Consider the following 25595-nt stretch of genomic DNA (forward strand, 5'->3'; position numbering starts at 1 on the left):
AGGTATTTTTAAAATCTAAAAACGTTCCTTCAAAAAGGCCAAAGCCCTTGAACTTTTCCTATCTCTCTATATAAAAGCCTAAGCGACTGTCTGACCATATGACCATCCGACTGTCCAATTGGTAGCTACAAAGTGCACTGACCACCAGGAGACAGACACACAATGCAGGAGCTGCTGAGCTGCAGTGACTAGGCAGCTATGGTAACTTGGCAGCTGCGGTTCTTGGGTGACATACCCAGAACCAGAGAGCAGGGAGCCCAATTCGGGGATGCGTCACTTGAGAACTGCACTCTCACAATCTGGAACCCCTTTTGGGGGGCTGTCAGAGAGCTGATTTTCAGCCTGATCCCCATAGGCCAGGCCAATGGACCCCACCAGTGCATGGTCTCTGCTTTAATAATAAATGCCTTCCAACATTCTTCAAAACAGAGCCTCAGGGCTAGATGTGTGTCATTTAATTTAATTTAGTCAGCAGATGAGATTATAGTAGTAACAACATCCTACTCAGGTAGAACCTCACTGTGACCAAGTGCTTCCACATCCATCAGCTCCTTTGCTTCTCACACTGAGCCTCGAGGAAGGAAAGGCAGGCAGTATTACCCACAATTTACAGACCGAGGAGCGAAGGCAGACTGCCACGTTCTCCGGCCCACTGGGTCACCCAGCTTCCTGGAAGGCACAGAGGGCCTGCCTTGGGGGAATGCTTACGGGAGTTTGGGCTGAGAATATGGCAGCAGTGTGTCCCTGAAGCCAGGATCCTGAAGATTTTTAGGGTAAGAATGGGGGTAATAAAACTCGGAGGTGGGAGGACATCTCTACTTAGGTCACAGTGTCTCCTATGGGGATCTCTGAATGAATGACTTCCTCCTCGAGCTTTCTGTTTTCTTAATTCTATCCATTCTTCAAAGTCAAACACAAATGCCACAGATCCAGGAAGCATTCTTTATTATGCAGTACAAAGAAACCTCAATAATAACATCTTAAGGTTTTCATGTTCTTCAGCTCATTACAACATCATGATATGTTTTTGAGGAAAAGGAAGATCAGAGGTTTAAGTAACTTGTCACGTTGACACAGTTAACTTGTCAAGTTGACTTGTCAAGTTGACACAGTTAACAAGTAGCAAAGTCCAAATTTCAAACTACATCAAGCCACAGTGGCCTGACCTCCCTGTATACTTACCACATCTTATATTGCCCATGTGCTCTTTAACTCCTCAACTGCTTCACAAGTTCTTTGAGGGCAGATAGCAAGCCTTACAATTCTTTTTGTTTAAAAAAATTTTTAATCCTCCCCTGAGCATGCTTCCATTGACTTTTAGGGAGAGTGGAAGGGAGGGAAGAAAAGAAGGGGTGGGAGGGAGAGAGATATAGAGATAGAGATAGAAACAGAGATACAGATAGAGATAGAGACAGAGATATAAAGATTGATAGAGAGAGAAAGATTGATGTGAGAGAGACACATAGATTGGTTGCCTCTTCCACGTACCCTGACTGGGGCCACAGGGATCTAACCTGCAACTCAGGTATATGCCTTTGACCAGGAATTGAACTCAAAGACCTTTGGTGTGCAGGGCAACTCTCTAACCACTCAGAAACACCAGCCAGGGCCTAACAATTCTTTGTAAACTACTTCCTCCCTAGTACCTAGCAGAGATCCATGTATATATAAGTCAGGTCTTAATAAGCATCATATGTTAACTATCTGTTTGGTGGGAACAGTAATTAATACGAGGGAATTTCTGGTACTCTAAATGTCAGGCTCTCTGCTGTATAAAATTAAAACAAGGGTAAACATGAAAATGAATCATTTCTCCTAGCTCTAGTTAATCACAAATTGATTACCATGTCTGATTCTCTGTTATGTGAAAAGAACTGCTTAGTAAGCATTTTCTGTGATGAGAGTAATCAGATATATACAGATATGAGAGATATTTTTAAAAAGACAAAAACAGGACCATCAGACATATGGAGAGACAGTGATCTGCATGGTATAATATTGCATCTGAGACTGAGGAACTTCCAAGGCAAAGAGAGCACTTGACTAATTTGGGGCAACTTAAGGAACACTCAGAGGGGAAGTCAGGTACATGATGTACCATTATGCCTGTATCAAGAAGACAGATGCATCATGCTACAGTTGTGGGTCTGACACAGAAGAGGGGTAGACTTTCCAGGGCTTTTCTGGGAGAAACAGTTTGCCCTGATACCTCCTCAACATAGCGATCATTTCATTGCCATCTGCACTGACAGGCAAATTGAATAAATATACATGCAATGTCTTACCTATTAACCTGTTGGGTCTCATTCCATCTGGCCTCCCAACACATCATTAGTTTGTAGCTTTGGAAATATAAAGAGCTCAAACAAATCCATTGAGATTAAAATTCTAAGGTAGAGATTGGGTCAGGTACTTCTACGTTGGCATCCTGTAACCTGAGCTATCAATAGCAGTGCCTGTTTACTATATTTGATTGTCAAACCAGGCACAGTGATCTTAACAAGCTCCTCAGAGGCAGGAACTCTGATTTCCTTTGTGTTATGAATAAAATGCCACATTCCCATAAGCATTCAACCAGCATCAATTAAGAAAGAAGAACAAATACCAGGTTTAGGGTACCTACATTTGTATCCTCATGACTGTGGCCATTGGTCTCCACCAATTCCTTGGTACCTTTTAACTGCAAATTAAAAAAACAAAAACAAAACAAAACAAAAAAACACCAAGTGAATAAGCAAGTATATCTATTAAGTGATTTTCATCTTATTAACTCTGGTTTGTCTGAGGCTGCACTTTATAAAACTTCCAAGGAGGAAAAACACAGATGGGGCCCATAACTCTAATGAGTCTTACTGAAACCAGTTTGAGACCAATATTTTATGAAACTTGATGGCTGGCAAAAAAAATAAATGGATCTTATTCATTATTTTTAAAATAATAAGAATTGAAAGCAATTCCATAGGCATAAAATGTACAAAAATTGGTTCTTAAGAATAAAAAATGATTTCATTTCCCAGTTGCATTGCTATTAATTTAATCCCTGCAGTGCTTGCAAGCTGCCACCAGCCAAATGATGTGATAGTAACAGTTACTGGTGAAGGCTGGTTGGCTGAATATGCCACAGAGCTACTGTCACGTCCTCTGTGAACATGTTTCAGTGGCTGACATGGTGAAAAAGGACAGTTTCTTCTTTCCGTAAAGGAAGAACTGGGAAGACATCTCCTTGGTCACGGAGGCATTAGCAGAAAAGCTATTTAGGACAGTGAGCATTTGAAAACACTACTGCCTGGACTCTCTCACCGAGGATCAGGAGAAATCAGCTGTTACACGAGAGTTCTGGAACCTTTAATTGGCATTTTATCCTAGCCTGACTCAAAGCGAACATATGGAGGCGGAGAGCAAGGGCAAAGGCTGAGCAGGCCTTGCAGCTGTTGCCAGTGTTTCGTCCTGGCTTATTATGCTTCGAAGCAGCACCTTCTGTGCCATTTTTAATGCCTAAAATAAGGAATTCATGGTGAGAAATAAATGTTTCAAGTTTGAAAGAAAATAAATGCATATAATATATATACACCATCCATGTGCTTGGTTGGAACACTGGTTTTCATGGCTATTTGTACACATTAAAATGAAAGCTTCATTATATGTTTAAGGTGATCTCAAACTGTAAGCAAAAAAGCCATATGTTCTTTGTGCCAAAAGAGGGGCTTTGCCAAAGAGATGGCGCCTGGAAGCAGTGAGTGTGGGGCAGCTGGCTATGGACCGGGGCAGCTAATCATGACTCATGTCCACATCTCTCCGACTTATGAAAAACATTCTGCCCACTAAGCTTCAGGCCACATCATTGATGTTTCTACATATAACAGGGATGAGGGAGCATGAGCAATGGGTGGCATGTATGAAAAGAAAAGGGCACACAGTGATACAAGTGCTACGGTATCTATTATCAGTGCGCAGAGAAGGACTTAAAAAACCCCTCCACATTTTCCTATCTTAAAGTTTTCTTACTATAGGTGTCCCTCACCTTCTTCTTCTTTGTCAACTCTCTCTGCTCATCCCACCTTAGGGCTGTAACTCATGCCACTGTGAGTTAGGGTGGAGTTGGCTCAGAATGTTTTGTTATTTTCAGCGGAAGTACAGGACCGTGCCGTTAAAGTGCTTCATCTTTGCAAGCTTAATGCCATCAGTGTGCCCTTCTCCCCTTTAAGTCAATTCCATCTTCCTCCTCCAAGTTCTCATTGTCTCTGCCCCTGCTTCATCCGCTATGCATTTGCTCTCATCTCTCCTTCTTCACCAGCATCGCCGCTCCCCTGCTCTCCTTTGCAAGGACTGACGACCACAGGTCATGCCTCCCTCCTGCAGGTTCCCCTTTCCCGACAGCCGGAGCCCCTCGCTGGCGCTGGCCTGCTCCTTGGTGTATGAGTCCTGCTAACAAGACTCCCTGTTCGCCTCACTGTTCCCTCCTCCAGGTGGAGGGATCAACATCATGTCTCATGGGACATAGCTCTTTTGAACAAGCTCCAGGTAGCAAGCCAGAGTGGGGGGCTGGAGGGACCTGTAGGTACTGCAACTTAGCAAACAGAGAACTCAAGGAATGAGCCTGCCCTCCCTGGAGGGGTGGGGCCGCTCATGGGAAGGTGCCCTCACAAGCTCCTCTTTCTTTTCAGGATTCCCAACAAGTGTCAGTCACTTTGAATAGCAAAATTCCAAGTCTTCTGGGAAGGGTCCGTGTGTGTGTGTGTGTGTGTGTGTAAAAGCAAGACTCCAGATCCAAACAATCAAAATCTCTAGCAGTGAGGCCATTTATCGAAGCCCTATCTATGCCAGTGCTGACAATGTGTTCATCCATGTAGTTACCCTACCCACGTTCAAAGAAAGTCTTGGAAGGCAATGCTCCTGGAGGTACATGTGTGTTTTAAATGTGTGTCTGGGGGAGGGAGGGCTATAAGATGAAAGGAACATGCCCACTGCATGCTGCCATCAGCAGGGGTGACAGGGCACCAGGAGAGGGGCTGTCAAGAAAATGCTGGTGGTTGGGGTAGCACCCAATGCATTTGGCTGCTGTGAGCCCACTTAGATTTAAACTTTCTCAGGGCCTTTGCTTAAAAAGAGCCACCCCGTTTAAATAGTACAGCAGATTTCAAAATGCGTTCTTTCCATTTGTATTTCCTTGGTTTGTAATGATTTTAGTGGTTCTGAATCTTCTCCACATCCCCATTTATTTTTTAAGTAATGGAGAGTGAAGTGTGATGCCTCACCAGCGACGGTGTCTATTTAACGATGCAAACCCTACAAGAATATAGCAATACTCTCTGCAAAACTGGGGTTCAGACTCCAAATCAAAATAAAGGATTTGAGTCACTCAGAGAGAGACTGCTCACGTGTAAGCACAGGAGTAGAAACCAGGAAGGTGAGAGTTGTCTGATGGGGAGCAAGTCTGAACCAAACCAGCTCCACTTGGCTGGGAGTCTCAGCACTGCAAAGGAGGGAAGATCCGTGATTGCAGGTCTCTGAGACAGTCAGCCATGTGCATTTGGCAAACAGTGTTCTTCAGCTCCATCTAACTTATCCAAAATCGTACAAATTCAGCCTCAGTCTAAGTTACTGAATATATATCAACTATAAAAGAGAATGACTTGTGTTACAAAGCATCTTCCTCCGAAGCTATAGAAGCTTATAAAGTGTCCAGCACCTTCTCTTTCCCCTCACAAATCACTTATACTTTTAGGGCAGTGGTAAGCTATAGAAGCTTATAAAGTGTCCAGCACCTTCTCTTTCCCCTCACAAATCACTTATACTTTTAGGGCAGTGGTCGGCAAACTGCGGCTCGAGAGCCACATGTGGCTTTTTGGTCCCTTGAGTGTGGCTCTTCCACAAAGTACCACGTGTGGGCGCACGCGTATAGTGCAATTGCAGCTTCGTGGCCCATGCGCAGAAATCAGTTTTAGGCCTGGGTGAGTCTATTTTGAAGAAGTGGCGTTAGAACACTCAAGGGGCCAAAGAGCCACATGTGGCTCACGAGCCATGGCTTACTGACCACTGCTTTAGGGGAAAGTAACTAAAATATATATTTTCTTGACCCCAAACCATTAAAAATAAACATTTGTAAAGTGACTGAGTCACAGCTGAGTAGGGTCACAGTCTCCCAACTTCATACTTAAAAAATGTCACTTTTGCAGTTACTTATACCATACAAATAATGTTTCCATAGATCACTGTGAGTTAAAAATGTAAAACGCCTGACATTTGGTTAGGGTTGGAGTTACTCTGTGTGAGTTCCCCTCCCAGTTAGTTCCCCTCCCAGTCACATGCATTACATCTCTGGCAGCAAGTGTAGGCTAGGCCCGGACTAGGGAAGCATTCCAACACGCCCCCCGCGCCCCCCTCCCCCCCCCCCCCCCCAGCTCCTCCCCAGTGCATGCTGGGCTGGACTCGCTCTGCGCCGAGCCATCCGTCTTGCCGGGCTGTAAGACTGCACTTCCAAATCCACTTATCACTGTCAGGCCACACTTTGCTATCACAGAAAGCTAGGATGAAACGATCAGATTTACAAACTTCATATAAGAGGTTTGCTACTCACCGTGGTGAGATCGGTGCCCTGGGGCACCGGGAAGGTATTTCTTTAATGTTGCCATGAATCTGTCCCTTCTTATGCACACATTTGTGGGCGTGCCAGGGGTATGCTAAACTCATTTTCCTCACTATTAGACTTAAGAGGAAACTAGCTGCTTGCTAAGAAATATATCTGCACCGTCGATATTTTAAAACTTTATCAAAATTCATTGATCTGCCGAAACCGGTTTGACTCAGTGGATAGAGCGTCGGTCTGCGGACTGAAAGGTCCCAGGTTCGATTCTGGTCAATAGCATGTACATTGGTTGCGGGCACATCCCTGGTGTGGGGTGTGCAGGAGGCAGCTGGTCGATGTCTCTCATCTATGTTTCTAGCTCTCTATCTCTCTCCTCTCCCTTCCTCTCTGTAAAAAAAAAAAAAGCAATAAAATATATTTTTTAAAAAATCATTGATCTTCTGGAAGAAGCTCTCCCACATAGCTGGTGGGCTGGGGTAATCTAAATAGGGATCTAAGAGTGATAACAGAGGTGCTGGGATGAGATTATAAACTCCACAGAGCAAAGCCCCGGCAGCTGGCTGGGAGGGGACAGGTGTCTCGCTTGCGCGCCCGGCGCCCGAGGGACGCGTGCCCCTGTGGGAACCAGTTCCCCAGGCAGAGCTGCAGCGGTCACTCACTTGCTCCTGGAGGACTTTGAGTAGCGCCTGTGTGTGCGACTGCTCTTCCTTTGCTTGCTCCAGTTCTGACTTTTTGTTGTTCAACTCCTCCTGGATGGTCAGCAATTGCTGTGAAATGAAAGGATATATATGTAGGGTAAGTAGGACTGAAGGCCAGGGAGGGTAAGACATCCAAAATATCCACTCCAGACCGTGAGGAGATGTGGACATGTCCCAGAGCTTAGTCCATACTTCAGTCTGCATGTGTTCCTCTCCCCGCAGCTGAGTGTAACGAGCCTGCTAGTTTAGGGACACATCAGGCTGTTTGTGACATTGCTGCACAACAAAGCCAGTTTGTTGTAGTGTTTGTAAGGACCGTTATATTCCTTTTGACAAGTACATATTTGTGAAGATATGTACAATCTTGTTAATGAGCAACATATTGAAGAAATTAAAAAAAGGCATATAACCGGTCATCTCGTCCAAGATGACTTCATTTTACTTACGGCAGTAAAGAAAGCTACTTCACCAGGTGGCTGGGGCCACGAAGGATCCTTTTACTTTCTCTGTTATGACAGTGATGTTTTATTAGATCAGCAGGACTGAAGTCCAAACTGCAATCAATACATCAGCCGAGAAAACTGCTGATATAAGCTGTCAAGACGCTAAGCTATGGCCTGCACTGCTATTTTTAAGCCGGGCCACGGAGGGGACTCTGGTAAACCTTCCCTCGCCCTCTCCACTGTAACTGGCGGAGGCCTGCCTGTCTGCCAAGCACAGCGCTGCTCAGCACTAATTCTTTGGAACGGGTTGTATGTTAACACACACACGGGCTGGGGCACATTCAAGAGCTTCAGAGCAGGCTCTGGAAACAGCTAGGTCTACTCAAAGCCTCCTGACAACAAAGGACTAGTTAAAAAAGACAGAAGCGCATTTTTTCCCCTGCTACTGTCCATAACGGATGCTGCCCTAACGCTGTGAAAATATTGGTGTTTCCCTGCCTCTTCGGGCCCTTGACAAACTGGCTTCAGAGCCTCCCAGCCAGTCCTTCACGGAGAGGCCCTGGTAAACACTGGCACTGGGTTTCTGATGCATAAACCCACCAACTGGAAGGATTAAAAGATTTCCTTCAAAACCACTCGTTTCGGGGCATGCTTTCCCTTGGTTTGGCTGGCTCTGTTCCCTGCTCTGGTACCAGATACAAGCTGAAGAACCCACCCTGGTCCTCCAGCATAAACAGCGATTTCCTTGCAATTTTCTAAAAGCTCAGTGCCTCCTATTTCACCAGCTGCTCGAGGGTGAGGTGATACACACACCCCACACTGGCTCCCCGAACACTGTGTGTGATTTATGCATCGACTGATTAAGATACAGACACCAGGGAGCCCATCTTGTACTTCGGCTCTGTGACAAGCACCTAAGATGACAGTTTACAAACAGTGAGCAATGGCTCTGCTCCTTCATTCTCATTCATGACTCGGCCAGTTCTGAGGGGATCTGGTGCTGACTTTGATGGTGTCAAGTAAATGTGTGTTGTTGTTTTTTGTTTGTTTGTTTTTTAATCCTCATCTGAGGACATGCTTAGAGAGAGGAAGGGAGAGAGAGAAAAACACGCTTGTGAGAGGGAAACATCAATTGGTTGCCTTTCGTACCCTCCCTGAGTGGGGATCAAACCCTCAATCCAGGTATGTGTCCTGATCAGGAATCAAACCAGCAACCTTTCGGTGCACACGACCCTCAACCAACTGAGCCACTCTGATCAAGCAATGCCAAGTACATTTTTACACCATTGGATAATTTCAAATCTAATCCTTAAACCCCCTTTAAAGATGAACCAAATTGAAGGGCAGGAAATTATCTTCAAAGGCAGGTTGCTTATGTTCGTTCCCTGAGCACTATGAATAGCAAAATTCAGAATAACCTCTGTCCAGCAGAAGGGCTTGCCTACATTGATGATGGCACATCTGTACAATGGAAAACTATGCAGCCATTAAAAATGAAGCTGCACAGCCTGGCCAGATGGCTCAGTGGTTGAGCATCAACCTATGAACCGGGAGGTCATGGTTCCATTCCTGGTCAGGGCACATGCCTAAGTCTCAGGCTCGATCCCTGGTAGGAGGTGTACAAGAGGCAGCTAATCAGTGATTCTCTCTCGTCATTGATGTTTCTATCTTTCTCTTCCTCTATGAAATCAGTACAACTATATATATATATATATATATATATATATATATATATATATATATATATATATATATGGTTGTTAAAAAAAAAAAAATATATATATATATTTTTTTTTAATGAAGATACACAAATGTCTCAGAACATAGAAGTGCATCAAACACAGTTCCCTGAACAAAAGTTCCAGGTTTCTAAAAGGTTTCATTAAATTGCAACATATTCATAGGAAGGGATTAGGACACTGTTTCTGGGTGAGTGGGTTTAAGGATCTTTGTATTTTTTTTGCTTGTAATTTTCTGCTGTGTCTCTAAGGAGCATATATTGCTTTAGTAATGAGAAGAAAAAAATCAAAAAATTTTGATTAAGGTTGGGGAAAGGACAAAGAAAAGAATACTACTTGGGTTTAACTCTCAGTTATTATTACTAATGCTGTGAATAAAGAGGAGGGAAAGTGAGAATCCCATTAAAGTCTGCTATTTCATTTATGCATTTACAACACTTCTTCATTCTATTAAATCACACACACAATGTCATGGGGATGTAATGTACAGCATAGGGAATATAGTCAATAATATCATTAAAAAACCAATATGAATGTACTTAACATTAATAGACTACACTTAAAATAGCCAAGATGGTCAATTTTATGTTATACAAACTGTACCACAGTTAAAAATTAAAATTTTAAAAAAATACACACACACACACACACACACACACACACACACACACACCCTTTCCTTTTATGTCACTGCCCATTAAGCTTTCATCCTATCTCATTCTTCCTTGATATCACACTTTTTAAATAAAATATCTTCTCTTTTATTCCTGCTTCCTTTTATTCTCATATGTAGGTAATCACTTTCAATGGTTCCTATTTTTTTTTTATTTGAATGTGTTTTTCCAAAATATATCATGTTCTTGCATATGCATTTTTATGTAAGTGACAGTGTCACATTTATTTATTAAACATTATGTTTTTAAGGTCCATCCATTTTAATATGTACACAGGGTAGAGCAAAAGTAGGTTTGTAGTTGTGAGTCTACAAAACAGAGTTTATTCTTGTTTTATTATCTATTAACTAGAGGCCTGGTGCATGGCATCAGTGCATTGGTGGGGGTGGGGAGCTGAGTCCATCAGCCTGGCCTGTGCCCTCTTGCAGTCCACAGTCCAGGACCTCTTGGGGGATGTCTAATTGCTGGCTTAGGACATACCCCAAGGGGTCCTTAGCATTGCTGTGGAGGCAGGAGAGGCTCCTGCCACAGCTGCTGTGTGTACCAGCTGTGAGCCCTGCTTCTGGCTGAGCAGTGCTCCCCCTGTGGGAGCGCACTGAACACCAGAAGCAGCTCCTTCATTGAGCATCTGCCCCTGGTGGTCAGTGTGTGTCATAGTGCCCAGCCATTCCACTGTTCAGTCAATTTGCATATTAACCTTTTATTATATAGAATTATTGTATTATTTTTCATATAAACTACTGTAAACCTACTTTTGCCCCACCCTGAATAAATAATCTATTGCTGCTGATGCTGCATAATATTCTTTGGAGTGCATTCCCCCAATTATACTTAATGTACTCTCCCAGTGAAGGCCACTCAGATTATCTTCAATTCTCTCTCCCCAACACAAGGCTTCAAAGGAACATGCTGGTGCACGTTCCCTAATGGGCCAAGGGAGGCTCCCTTGCCATGTTTCCAGCAGCAGAACTGCTAGTCCATAGGGTATGCCTAAGGAGTTACAAAGCCAGAGCTGCTCCACAGAATGGCTTTATCAGCAGTGTGTAAGAGTTACTGTGTCCCACATCCACATAAATGCTTAACATTATCCAACTTTCTAATATTTGTCAGTCTAATAATATAAAGATTCTTCATCCTTTAAAAGTTTTATACTTCTCTGACTCCTTGTGATTTTAAGCATCTTGTTAGCTGCTGAAGTTTATTTATACTTAAAAAAATGTTTTCTTCACCCAAGGATATACTTTTTCAAAACTTATTTTAGAGAGAGGAAGGGAGAGAGAAGGAGAAAGAAAGAGAGGGTGAGAGACATCACCAGGTTGCCTCCAGTACAGGACCCAACTGGGGATCGAACCTGCAACCCGGATATGTGTCCTGACCAGAAATTGAACCTGCATTTTTCAGTGCATGAGATGATGCTCTAACCAACTGAGCCACAAAGAATAGTCAAGGATAGTGTTTTTAAAGATTGGGGGGGGGGGGGGGGTGAGGAGAAGGAGTCTTAAAATGCTGATTCCTGGGCCACATAGAAGACCAATTAACTCAGACTATCTAGAGCTGTGACCCAAGCAACTATGCTTTTTTTTTTTTTTTTAAGAAAGCAAACAACTTCACATATAATTTCACTTATACGTAGAATCTAAAACCCCAAATAAACAGACAAAACAGAAACAAACTCATAGGTGCAAAAAACAAATTGATGGTAGCCAGATGGGAAGGGGGTTGGTGAGATGGTTGAAAGGTGAAGGGGTTAAGAAATACAAATTGGAGATTACAAAACATTCACAGAAATGTAGAATACAGCATAGAGAATACAGTCAATAATATTCTAATAACTATGTATAGTGTCAGATGGGTACTAAACTTACCAGGGTGATCACTTCCTAAGTGATATAAATGTTTCATCCCTATATTGTACACCTGAAACTAACATAATATTATATGCCATCTGTAACTGGAAGATAAATTAATTTTAAAATATTGACAAAGCAAGTAACAAAAACCCTTCACAGATAATTCTAAGGATCTAATGGGATGAAACCCATTTCCTTTCATGCTTATTTAATCCTCATTCCTCTACAATGTGATTTCCATCCAAAGTACCCTACTCAAACTGTTGTCACTGAAGTAGCCAATGCTTTTCCAATTGCCAACTAAAGGCCAAGTTCTGTTTTTTCTCTAGATACACTCTCTCTCCAGATGATTCTATTCACTCCTATGGCTTCAAGTACACATCTCATCCACTTACGCTTTACAAAGCTGACTATGTAGTCTCCACTTCAGTTCTACTACTCACTAGACACTTACTGTTTCAAACCAGGCCTATTATCACCATCTCTCCACCTTGGCCTAACTCTACTACTGAGGTATCCACAATTAAAACCTTGAAGTCAAACCCTGTTTCTTCATCGCCCTCACTGCCTCTCAGCCCATTCCTCTGCCTTATCTCCATCGATCTTGGCTGTAATGGTTAAGGTGACCACAGATTTGCTCTTCCACTCCACACTCTTGGGAGAAGTGACCATTTAGGAATTAAAGTGCTCCCATTCCTGAAAAATACTGTTGGTTCCCCAAACTCTACTGGATAAAATCCAAACCACTGGCCTCTCATCCTTCCCCAGAAATACCAGGTTCTTTCATCACTCTCTGACCAGCTCACTACCCAGAATCAGGTCTTCAAGTTTCCAATTCATTTTTTAAGCCAACTTAAAGAATGCATTTGAGCTAATACCAACCCAGATGCTGACTTTATACAATAGAGAAGAGGACCACCCTCTAGGGAAACAAAATTTCCCACAAGAGCACATGGTTAGGTAGGGAGGTTGGGCTTAGATTTCAGTCCCACTTGCCCATTTGGCCTGGTGCCCGCCTCCAGGACAGAACCTGCACAACTGTGTGCAGTATGCATGGGGTTCTTCCTCAGTAAAGACCGTGTCCATTCACCCAAGCCAAGTGAGTTGCTCTAACACCCATACTCCCAAAGCACTTACTATGGTATATTACATTTCATAAATATTTCCCCAACCAGACTACACCCATCAAATAAAAGGTTCAGTAATTAGGTTATCTCTCACACATAGTAGGAGATGAAAGAGTGAACCTCTAACACATAGATGAATGAGTGAAGAAATGAATGAATGCTTGCTCTGGTTTCTCCCACTTCTATAGGATTAAGCCATGATCTAGCAAAAACAACAGAAAACTGCACACACAGACAAAAAACAAAACAACCACAATAACAAAAAACACCTGAGAATCTATTACTGGATAATTTATTGTTCTAGACATATGGACATATGAAATGTTCAGAGGAAAATAGCATTTAAGACATTTTGATTCATTACTCTGGCAGTTCCAGATGTCTTTCTTAATATAAAGGGGAATATTTCTTAAAAGGCTAGAGAAATCCAGTCAATGAATTTATCATTATGTAATTTCTTTCCCATGTTCCACCATAAAAAAATTAATAAAAATAACAAAACCACCACTGGAGGAAAAATAAAATCAATACCCCTAGACTGTTTTCTCCATTCTTCAAAATTAATGCTTTCTTTTGTTTATGAAGCATAAACTTGTGAATCTAATATTTATGTATTCAAAACAGGGGCGATTCAAAAACGCTCTTCTTCCTTGACTAGATGTCCTATAAAAGCAATGTGATGATCCACAACTAGATAACTGAAGTCAGTCTGTCTGGTTCCCTTTCAGTTGAAATTTATGAGCCTGTATAATATTCTTCTAGTTTGAATTTTTAAGTACCAAAGTGCCTCGATTACAGAAGTTCACAGGCAGCTGAAACTTAATCAGAAGAGTCTCTCGGTTGGATTGGCTGACTGCAGCATAATTTTAATGTAACACTGGAGAGTATGGCATTAAACAGATGCACTATTACATTTTTTTCTTAGTGGTTACAATCGAGTGTGTTCCAATTAGACAATTATCCATATGCCAATCAAGTTCAAAAACTCTGGTGGACAATAACAGGTACATAGATGCGGTACCTGATACATCTTGATGTTTCTAGGCCACTGACTTAATAGAATCATTTGTAATGCTCTTTGGGGATGCAGACTTCAGTGCGTACAGGGTCTTTTCCTCTGACAAATTCAAAGAGCATTACAAATGTTATTTGGAGCCCCGGAGCAAGGGAGGTCACGTTTCCATTTTTACAGACGGGTGCATCACAGGCACACGGAGGTTAAGTCACACAGGCAAGGCCACACTGGGAGGGACCACATGCACAACTCCATTTCCTGCTTCAAACTATGATTTCCGCCCTGGCAACCACACTGCCCTGCCAGTTTGAAATGGAAATCAGGACAGGCCAAATGAAAAATCCTCCTTCTACCTAGGTGTTCGCCATGTCCTTGAAGGGCTGGGGGCTGTTGGCGACATGCTTTTGTGTACATCTGAGTGGTGTGGTGGATGTAAAACTGTAAAACCACCCCTCCTTGCCTTCTTTTCTTAAATTTTACAATTTTGTTACCAAGGTGAAGATTTTATATAACTAACAGAATACATAAGATTAGATCTCATAAAAATCACAGACTAAAGTGCAAATACTCAATATGAAATATACCTGCAGCATCTCATTATAAGCTGACATTCACAGAATTGTGATAACTCAGGAATCTTTTGGCAGGACTGATGGGTGGCAGGGGGATGGAGGTGGCGGCTGGCATAAAATAGAGCAGACCCCTAAATGGAACACTGATTTTTGTGTCAAGCATGGTGGTGGTGAAGTACTTTTTCTAAATTCAGGTCAGTGGAAGGTAAGATGAACTCCTGCTTCCAAGTAGCTATATACTGATAGTGACTGACACCTTCATACACACACAGACACATGTGCGTGCACGTATGAATGCATACTTACCCTCTTCCCATCTTCTCCTCGCTTCAGGATTTCCCCAGTGCTTGGCTCTATGTTCAGTTATTTTAAAAGAATCCATTGATATTCATTCATTCAAGTCATTTGATCAATCAATAATTCATTTATTCCTCAATCAACACTGATCTACTGTGTACACAAGTGCTGGGCTAGATCGTGTGGAAGGTACCAAGGAAACAGACACTAAGCAGCCTGCCCTCTCGATGCCGGCTCATGAGAAGGCTATTACACACCTCACAACTAACTGAAGGTGGCTCAAGGTACCAAGAATGACTACGTCCAGTGGCATTTCCATAGCAGATTCGGGGGGATCAATGTAGGTGTTAGGAAAACGGGCTCAGGAGATCCATTTTGAATCAGCACTTGTTCTACTTGTTGGAAACGAGCCACGGAATATTCATGCATAAAAGCCTGGGAACGTGAACCTGTGGGGTGTCATCAAGTTAATGTGTTTTTGGCTGATTCAGCTTTAATAGATGTTATCCCACCTCTATGACTTTGCTACAAATCAGATGCCCTACCCAGTGGGCTATGCAGTTAAGGCTAACAGACTATCACCTGAGAGAATGAGGCCCAGGGACATCCAAAGAGAACTGTCCGCCCAAGGCCATGGCGGGTGTGACTGCGTCTGGTGGCCTGTGTTCATATCCATATTGTGTCATATTAGCTGTAATCAAAGGTCTATGTGGCGGTGCCCTGCCTATGCACCCTGCCTCCACCCTGAATTCTCCGCATGTTCCAGCCTGCCACCTGAGCCCCACCGTGGCCAGCTCTGCTGAGTCTTGTATCCCTTTCCTTGCGGTACAGGGAGAGGAAACACCCATTACTCTTGCCTCCCTTGGTGGGATCCTGCTACCCAGACACACAGTGTTCAGCTGCTTCTTTTCTCCCCAGCGCTCTCAGCCCTTCGGTCCTGCCCTTGAGGTCTACCTGTGCCTGTTTTACACCTACCACTGTCAATCCAGAGCCAGCTCCGATTGTTAGGGGAAGTTTGAGGTGTAAAAAAAAATCAAGTGCTATTACTATAACTTAAGAGCAAGGCTTTGCCTACAGGCAAACGCATTTAATGGTGGCAGGGGAAGCAGGGGGGAAGGACAGTCATTTACCACCTGGAACTACAAGGTTCGCTTTTCTCCTTGAGGGGAAAGGAGATGGAATTGGACCAGCTTAAATTTTCTTGTCACAGGAGGTGGTAAGGCTACTCAAGATCTATTCTAGTTTAAAATGTCATCTGCTTCCACCTGGGGATGAAACTGCACTTCAATTTAGGGCGAGATACAAGGGTAACCAAGCCCGTGGCCCGGTTTATCATTCCTGGCGCCTGCCTCTCTGCCTCCAGCGCCCAGACCCCTGGGGGAGAAACATCTCTGGGAGAGAACTCCACATTCAGATGACTGATAACAGGAACACTGGATCATAGAAATGAAATTGTGCTCAGAGCCTAATATCCTATTACACCAGGCTATACATATTTAATTCCGTGGGTCTTTCCTCATAAATCAATTCCTCCAGGCCTTTAATCTCGTCAATATCTTTTCTGATACTGAATTTTAAATGCCATTCTCATTGCCTGGCAGAAAGGCAATCTCTTGCTCGTGCTGGGATGCGGCTTCATCTACAACCTGGAGCTTGGACCTGTTCCCTGACACTGCTGTTAAGATCCTAAAGTCAGCCAGAGCCCACAGCCCAAGTGCAGGCCTGACTGGGCTTCTCTCCTGGGGTCATGCCTTTCACTGCCCTGGGAGCCTGGGGCAGCTCTGGAGACTGGCGCAAAGGGTCTGAGACCTCAAGATGGGTGCCTGCTCCCACTCACGCAAGGATTCTTTGGATTTAGAATCATTTGAGCTTGTTTTGGGGACAGTGTCTCCAACCCTTACAGATATGCCTACTTTTCCACATAAGATCTGAAATCAACGATGACAGAACAGTTACTGCAAAGACTAAGAACTAGAATTTGAGTTACTTCAGTTCATTCCACAGGACCTCTTAAAGAATGCTTACATTTAAAACTTAAGATAGCAAAACATTGTGAGAAACATGAGTTGTATTATTTTGGGTTGGTAAGTGCAAATTTTCGTATGTAAAATATTTTGACTAAATTTTAATATTTTAAAAATGGAAATGTATTCTTTTAAAATTGTTAATAGTTTGCTCTGAAACAAAAGAACAAATCAGGAAAATGTATCCGTGGTACAATCAGTAGTCGTCCTGGCTTTATTAAAATTCACCTACTGGATAATTATTTATATACTGTGTTATATTAACTATGATCAAAGGATCAAAGTTCAAACTGTTAGGTAGATTACAAAAAAACTTGAGTAAATAGTTGCGAGATTTTTTTTTCATTTCACTGTATTATTTTATTTATTTTTTACATACATAACTATATGTGAAATTTAATATAAGAAACATTTTACTGCCTGAATTTCTTTCTTGGCTATCATTATTATTATTATTATTATTATTATTATTATTATTATTAGAGGCCCAATGCACGGAATTTGTGCAAGAGTGGGCCTTCCTTCCCCCAGCTGCTTCCCTCTGGCACCCAGGACCTGGGCTTCCCTCGAACCCCGGCTTCATCTGGAAGGTTGTATGGGGACGTCCAGTCAAATTATTATAGATTTTCATTTCATGATTATTACTGCAAATAATTTTGTTATTTAGAGTAGGAGGACATTTACAAAAGGATCCTCTCTGAGTGTCAAATTACACTAAGCGCACCACTGGCAGGAAGCCTAGTGTCTGAGCAGGAGAAGGAGATCATGACCTTGGCCTTTTTAGTTGGGGAGAAGAGGAACTCTTTCAACAGATATAGCCTTAGATATCATTTATTTCATGTGAATATCCTACTGGGAGGGGCTTGTGAAAGACAGATACACTTTAGCATTTGTAAAATCCAGTGGGGTTACTAGTCATGATCCACTATCTCCTGATAAGGCAACATCATTACAAAAAATATATATAGCCAAGGATTGTCCAAAAGGAAAAAAAAAAAAAAAAAAAGCCCCAGGTCATTATTTCAAAGGTTAGCATGACTTGCTCTGTGACCTTGAACAAGCCACCTTACTGCTCTGGTCTCCTCTTTTCCTCACAATTGCCTCTTGAGAATAATGTATCATTTGCAAAGCAATACATCAATTTACTGAATGCTGAATACTGGGAAAGAAGATGCAAAAGTTTGGAAGGCTCTAAAACCCATTTTCTCCTCTTCAGCTGATTTCTCAAAATTGTGTAATTTACAGGGTCATTTCAGCTTCCTGTTTTTTTTCTTTTCTTTTTTTCTTTTTTTTTTTTCATTTTCTTCACATGTTAAATAAAGTTAACTCACCATGGAGCATTGTGAGACTAAATAACATCAATTAAGTACGTGAGGCTCCTTGGATGGCAAAGAGTACCAAGTTAAAGGAAACTGCTGTCATTATCCTCTTTGCAAAAACGGAGAGATTAAGACCCAGCAAGGTTAAGTAACTTTTAACTGGCAGGAGCAGGCCCTACTGAGGATTGATATTCAGAGAGGAAAAGGTCTGTCGTTGAGCCCCACACTCTGGTTGCCCTTCTTCTGCCAATTTTCAAAGCACGGGCCAGCCAGCTTGAATTAACACCATTCATGCAATTCTCAGGAGATAGTGTCAAATGCCTTGCTGAAGCAGGTATATGTATCAGTGGTATTCTCTCCATTGCCTGCTCTGGCAAGTCCAGTGCAAATGTTTATCCAATTTGCTGGGATTTATTTATTCTTATCACTTCTTTTTTTTGCAACTACATGAGGTAGTCATCACCCCAGGCTCTGGGCACATGTACAGCTGGTAATGTAGAAATTTAAAATATTAACATGCTTTCCAGCCAGGTTGGCCCATTTACTTCAAACAAGAACCTGATTGAACAGCTGGGCCTTGTACTGTGGCCCAAAGGCCAATAGAGATTTGTTGGGTTTATAACACTGTCATGATCAGAGCTTATAGCTAGAAAACCCTTTTTGGATGGCTTTTTACCAAAATCCTGTGGCCATCTTTGGAGGTGCCTTACACAAAGTGACCTGGGTCTTCTTCCGGTGGCCTCTGGAGGGCTGAACCATGCTCACTCTAGCATCATTAATAGCAGATCTTACCACCATCACTAACTTCATTGACTGCAGTTTTAGGAAAGCAGCTTTTGACTGAATGGTTATAGAATAAGAATGTATTGGGGTCAGAGATATTTTGGTTGAATCCTAGTGGTGAGAAAGTTCTAATGTTCAAACATGCTCTGCAGATAAACAGATATAATATAGCTGAAAGTTGTGTCTCTACCTCGGCCACAGATGTCTAAGGATGGAAACTCTCTGTATTGTCCCTCTAGAAGGCCTGTAATCACCTATGCTACTTAACGCCTAATTAACTGTAGAACTTTAGGGAAGCTAATTCAGTGATTACAATATTGCCAATTGTCAGAGCCCAATTGGGAATATTCTCTGCTAGGGGCTGTGCCCCTGGGGATGCCGGGTATTGGAAGACCATCTGAGCAGTCGTAGGCATATAGGAGAGTCTTTATTGCAGACCCAGTAGCCATTGCTAACAAGGAGCCATCAGGCAAAACAGTTCTTGAAAGTAGCCCCATAAAGCAGCCAACTGGTCAGTAACATATCTTTATTCCAACTCAGACAAAAGACGCCTCTTGTCAAATAGTGACATCAATATTTGGGTCACAGAAAGGTACGCCTGCGCAGTGTATACAGTAAGATGCTATGTCATTACCTTTGCACATGCGTATGGCAAATTAGCCTTGACCATCCAACATACTCTGATTAGGGTTCCCACACCAATTTTTCTTTCTTAATACACGTTCACATTTTTATGAGTGGGACACCGACATTGAAGGGCTTGGTGAGAAGACAAGAGCCCTGAACTGATGGCCACTGGACCGTCAGGTGCCTCTGGAACAAGCTCTGCAAATAAATGGGCGCACACATCTCTCCCAGGGGAAGTGTATGGCAGACCACATCTGCTCCTTCCTCCAAAGCTTCCCAGTTGTTTTCATACACTTGGGTTGGCCTGAAACCCCATATTTTTGGACAGTGGTGGGCAAACTGTGGCTCAAGAGCCACATGTGGCTCTTTGGCCCCTTGAGTGTGGCTCTTTCACAAAATACCACGGCCTGGGCGAGTCTATTTTGAAGAAGTGGCGTTAGAAGAAGTTTAAGTTTAAAAAATTGGGCTCTCAAAAGAAATTTCAATCGTTGTACTGTTGATATTCAACTCTGTTGACTAATGAGTTTGCTGACCACTGGTTTAGGAGTTTCAAAGTAACCAGAACCTCCTGGAGATTCCAAGTTTCACCTGTTCCCTAAGCCAAGCCCTGGAGAGGCAGGCAAAGGCTGCAGCAAGTAAAACCAGCTTCCCTGAATGGCTTCGCTCCTCTGCAGGTAGATGTTTCCTGTGGCAACTATGGAGCTTCTAGCCTCTCTCAGTTTTGTCCTGTCTCTGAACTGCAGATTGCCTTTAAGAAGAAGAAGAAGAAAAAGCAATAGCAGCAGCAGCCACAAAAGAAAACCTCAACACATAGTGCCATTGCAAATAGTCTAAATATCTGGGGATGAGATCTATTTGGTAAAATAAAATACAGTACCACCCAGCCTGCACAGATCTCAAAATCTGAGCAGACAGAAAATTACCATTTTTAAACCAATCTCTTCTGCTTCGGAAACATTAAATATGGAAGGCATTAAAGAAGTGAGCTGAATTACCCAGGCCCTTTACAATAAATGGTGTCAGGATGGCCATGAATGATAACAGCAAAAGAAAAAAAAAAAAAAAAAAGAGAGAGAAAAGAGAAAAGAAAGGCTCCCAAGGTATAAAAATTAGAGCTGTTAGAGCTGGAGCTTTATGCTTAATGGCCATATCCATTTACCCGTGATGAAGTGTACCCCCACTTGTGATCAGCAATTGCCTGCATTTTAAATTACATGTGGAAGTCTGCCCATGTCCTTTTAAAGAAAATTTCAATCCCAGGTTTTGCTGAATTTAGCTGAAAGGCCAGCTCCTAAGGATGATGGCACAGATGAGGTCAGCGTCTGTGATAGGAAGCTAGTTCATTAGGGAATAATACTAAGGTTAGTGTTGACTTTTAATTTTTCAAACGGAAAGACTAGGGAAACCACAATTTTAGGGCCTGCTAGTAGACTGAATAGCAATCTTTTTAATTTTTTTCTTTTAAGATGACAATTTGAAAATGTAAATTCTTATACAAACCAAGTGATATAAGGCGATTACATTCTAACCTAAGTACTGTCATAGTATTGGGATTAAAAAGATTATATCAAGATTACTCTGGGAGGGTTAAAAAAAATCAGTTGTGGTTTTTTTTTTTTTTTTGGTTTTTGTTTGTTTGTTTGTTTGTTTGTTTGTTTTTTGTCACTGAGCTCACTATGGATAGTCTTTAAAAGGGTAAGTTCTCTTATATTGCAAGTTGATTAAAACCTCATTTTCTTTTGGTTGTTTTAGTTTTAAACCATGAATGGATATTCTGTAGCCAATTACAGTGATTGTACTAATCTGGCTTAACATGTTGTAGTGGAATACATTGTTGTTAACAGACATTTGTAATGTTGAACCAACCTTGCATTTTGGAATAAATCCAATTTGTGGTTTATACAATACCAGAATAAAATAGTTTTAAAAAAATTTTAAATCTATATTCTAAGTGAAAGTGACTTGTAATTCCATCCCCCTTTTTTTACTGCCCTTGTCCTGTTTTGGTATCAATTATACTAGCCTTATGAATGGATTAGGACATGTTTCCTTCTTTTCTATTCTCTGAATGACTTTGAGTCTTACTTTGATGAAAAATGTTAAGGTACTAATTTAATTGAGGCTTTCCATTATTTCCTGATTTATTTTTAATAAGGTACTTTTTTTCCTTTAGGATATCATGTGTCTAAATCACCTAAGTTTAAAAGCTTGTCATTGAGCTATTCCTGATATTCTCACATCTCTTTAATCTGTCACATCTGTAGTTATACCTCACTTTCATTTTTAAGATTTTTTATTACATCCTTCTCTTTTTTGTGATCAATGTTGACAAAGGTTTTCAATTTTATTAGTCTTTTCAAATAAATAACACCTGGCTGTGTGATCTTCTCCATTGTATGGCTGTTTGCTATTTTAGTGATTTTTATCCTTATCTTTATTTGTCCTTCCTTCTTTGTATTTATTCTCTTTTAATAAGAGTTGTATGTTTACTCTAGTTTTCTCTTCTCTTAAACCAACATTTAAATTTTTTAATTTTTCCTCGAAGTTCTGTTTTAGTTGAGTCCCACAAGTTTTAATATGCTGTATTTTTTATTATCAATTACTCCTAAATATTTTAAAATTACAATTCTGTTTTCTCTTTGGACCTGTGGGTTCATATGTACATTTTTAAATTTCCAAATATATAGGATTATTTTAGTTTGCATTTGTTTCACTGATTTCTAAAAATTTTTTTGTGATCAGAAAATATGAAAACACTTCTTAGAAATGATTGAGACTTGCTTTCAGGTCTAGCATTGGATTACTCTCTATAAATGTTTGAAGTATATTTGATAGGTACATGTTCTACTCATCAAGCTTGTGGAGGCTGAGCTGCATGGAAATGCTTTGAAAAATGTCCTTGCTCCCTGACATCCTCGAGGGTCTAGCACTGAAAGTCTGATTGGCACAGTGCCCTTTATGTCTCAGTCTGTGACATGTCCTCACTTTCAGCATCAGGACAGCCAATTTGGAAGAAGTTGTAAGCACTGCACTGTCTGGTTTGGAGACTCCTCACCCACCCTTTCCCAGCCTTGCTTCATTGATAATGAAAACATCATTAAGGCTCGTAAAACATCTGGATAGTAGAAAGACGTTCTGAAGAGAAACACTGTTGACCGCACATACACATACTCTACAACAGCATTTTTCAACCGCTGTTCCGCGGCACACTAGTGTGCCGCGAGATGTTGCCTGGTGTGCCGTAGGTGCAGACAAGACAAGAATTTTATAATTTTTCACTATTTTGTTTACTTAATATTTCATAATAAAGTAATTATAAAATACTTTCTTTGTGTTTATTTGATTCCTATTCAAGAGAATTACTTTATATATAGTCAATATAGGCACAGAGTTAAATTTTTTAACATTTTCTAATGGTGGTGTGCCTCGTGATTTTTTTCATGAAACAAGTGTGCCTTTGCCCAAAAAAGGTTGAAAAACACTGCTCTACAAAACTGAAAACCCCACAGCTTAATTCCCGAGGGCGCAGTCACTCTTTGGAGGCCTGGGGCCTCAGGGGTTGCTCTGAATAAGGTTGGCAACTAACACTCTGTAGGATCTATAATACCAGCAGAGAGCGTTTGTGACCTTTACAAGATGGAATGACCTCATCAATCCTTAAACTTCTACACAGTCTGCCAGAAAGCTAGTTACTCTCAGAGAGATGAGGTACTTATTTACTTGGGCCTAAATAGGGAAAATAGTAAAGATTAAGAATTAGGGAAGTTGGTTCAGTCCTAGAATAAAATGTGTGTAGTAATTCAACAATTTGTTCTTTTCTTCACCCATTTATTCAGATAGCTGGTGGAGATGAAGTACTAAATTAGCCATAAAAGACTGGTCTTAGGTGTCAGAATCAGTTTCAAGTTCAACATCAGAAAAAACAAAAACAAAAAACTAGCACTTATTTAACATGTTGGAGGAGGGGGGGTGCGAAATCACAGCCACTGTCTCTCAACTCCTGTTTTCAGAGAGAGAGGAGACAGATACAAATGAATGAAAAAGGAAAAGGTTCTCAGAATGCAAGCAGGGTATGAACTTGAGGGCCAGGAATCTGGAGCTCTGGGGCAGCAAGATGAGGCTGGAAGGGCGAGGGGCTTGGCTCAGCGACTTAACCTCACTATTGGATTAAAACTAGGAAATGAATGTTAGGGGCCACTCATGGCCCTCCTGGTTTTAACAGCCGGCATACCGCAGTCCTCATGCTGTAACAGCAGTGATAAAATTGAGCCCAGGTCCAGTCCAAATTTTATATCTAAAGCAGACTCCTCATCATTGCATTCTATCACGCTTTCTTACTGTGAGTGGACCATGTAGCCAAAGCAGGGCGTGGGTTTCGCATGAGTAATGGCCAGAAAAACGTGGGTTTAAAATCAAGCAAGTTGGTCGCCAGCTGGGCAGAGAAGCTGGCTGGAAGGCGCAGTGTAATCATCGGAGTCCTAAGGGCCGGGAGGGAAGGGCCAGGCCTGGGAGTGCTCCTGACGTGGCCTGGCGATGCTCTGCGGTCAGTCTGAGTTCACGTGATCAGGTGTAGGGCGGGGAAGCTACATGATGAACTCCTGTGTGTTTTTTTCCTTTCCCCCAAATGATAAGTAGGAGGATTACTGCCGGGGAGAAGGGGAGGCTATATTAGTAAAGAGAAACTCGGCATGCCACCTTTTTTATAAACTTTACAGTTAGGTCATTATCCAAATCTTTCTGAAATAAACAGAGTAGCACTGGAGATCAGAAATTCAAACCACAAGGGAAGAAATATAAACCCAGGAGAAGAGAAGACAGGGCACACAGAGAATCACCGAGAGACAGACCTTCAGGGTAGGGCTCCAGGACAGAATGACTCACTCAGGACAGGAGGTAAATCCTGGCGAGAGGCTGTCCTCCACACTGTGAGTGAGGGACCCTGTCTGGCCACTGAAACCCCTCTGACCGGAATACCTGGGTAAGACCCGGGTTAAACCAATTAGACTGCTGGTGGTAGAAGACATAAAAAATGGAATGCATATGCACAAAGACACCACAGAATAAATTAAGAGAACAAAAGGAAGAAAAAAAGAGATAATAAAGCTTTGAAAAGTCCCTCTGCTGGTCCTGCATTTAAAAGCATTAGTTGCAACACCCCTTCCTTGGAAACCCACAATCAGAGTTCAAGTATATTGTCTCCTTTCCTATAGTCTCCATCACTTCCAGCAAATACAGCTGTTGTGGCAATTTACTAAATGGAGAGAGAGAGAGAGAGAGAGAGAGAGAGAGAGAGAGAGAGAGCGAGCTTGACAGGAGGGAGGAGAAGGAGAGGGAGGCACAGAGACACACAGAGATGAAACAGAAACCACATAAATGTGGAGCCAAACTGAGGAGTTTGCATCCAGAAAAGGACTTCCTGAGGCAGGGGCTTTGCAATGATCCACGGAGTGAGATGGGTGGGCTGTAAAGCGAGGACCAGATTGGGCACTAACTGTGTTTAGGTTTCCCTGGACAACTATTCAGGATGCTTTGTTAACAGGGGAGAAGACATAGTCTTTAACTAACCATCTAACGATATCTTGGAACTGAATTCCCCATTCCACACTGTGGGTACAGTTCCAGAAACTTTAACTGACTAAGCTTGGCTATTCCCTTGGTCAATATTCAAAAATGATTGCCCCAATATGTGTATGTGTAACCTAGAGAAAAAGATGGAAAGGATACATGTAAATGTTAACAAAGGTTTTACTTGGGAATGATTGTTTCCTTTTATATGCTTCTTTTATGTTTCCAAGTTTTCTGCATTGGTATATATATATTCTTTTATAAAAAGGGAAATAA

General features: G+C 41.9%; 1 protein-coding gene across 9 annotated transcripts in view; it reads right to left on the minus strand.

Moving 5' to 3' along the window:
- The window catches only part of ENOX1 (ecto-NOX disulfide-thiol exchanger 1), a 559063-nt gene that overhangs the window by 51948 nt on the left and 481520 nt on the right, over positions 1 to 25595 (minus strand). For all 9 annotated transcript variants that reach the window (XM_084876551.1, XM_084876549.1, XM_084876547.1 and 6 more), the window contains 2 exons: positions 7246 to 7353; positions 2624 to 2680 (listed from right to left, as the gene is read on the minus strand). In XM_084876551.1, coding sequence (XP_084732677.1) covers positions 2624 to 2680; positions 7246 to 7353 — 165 coding nt within the window. The remainder of the gene's footprint in view (positions 1 to 2623; positions 2681 to 7245; positions 7354 to 25595) is intronic.

This window comes from Pipistrellus hanaki, assembly GCF_964339955.1.
Source record: "Pipistrellus hanaki genome assembly, chromosome: 3".
Taxonomy (NCBI): Eukaryota; Metazoa; Chordata; class Mammalia; order Chiroptera; family Vespertilionidae; genus Pipistrellus; species Pipistrellus hanaki.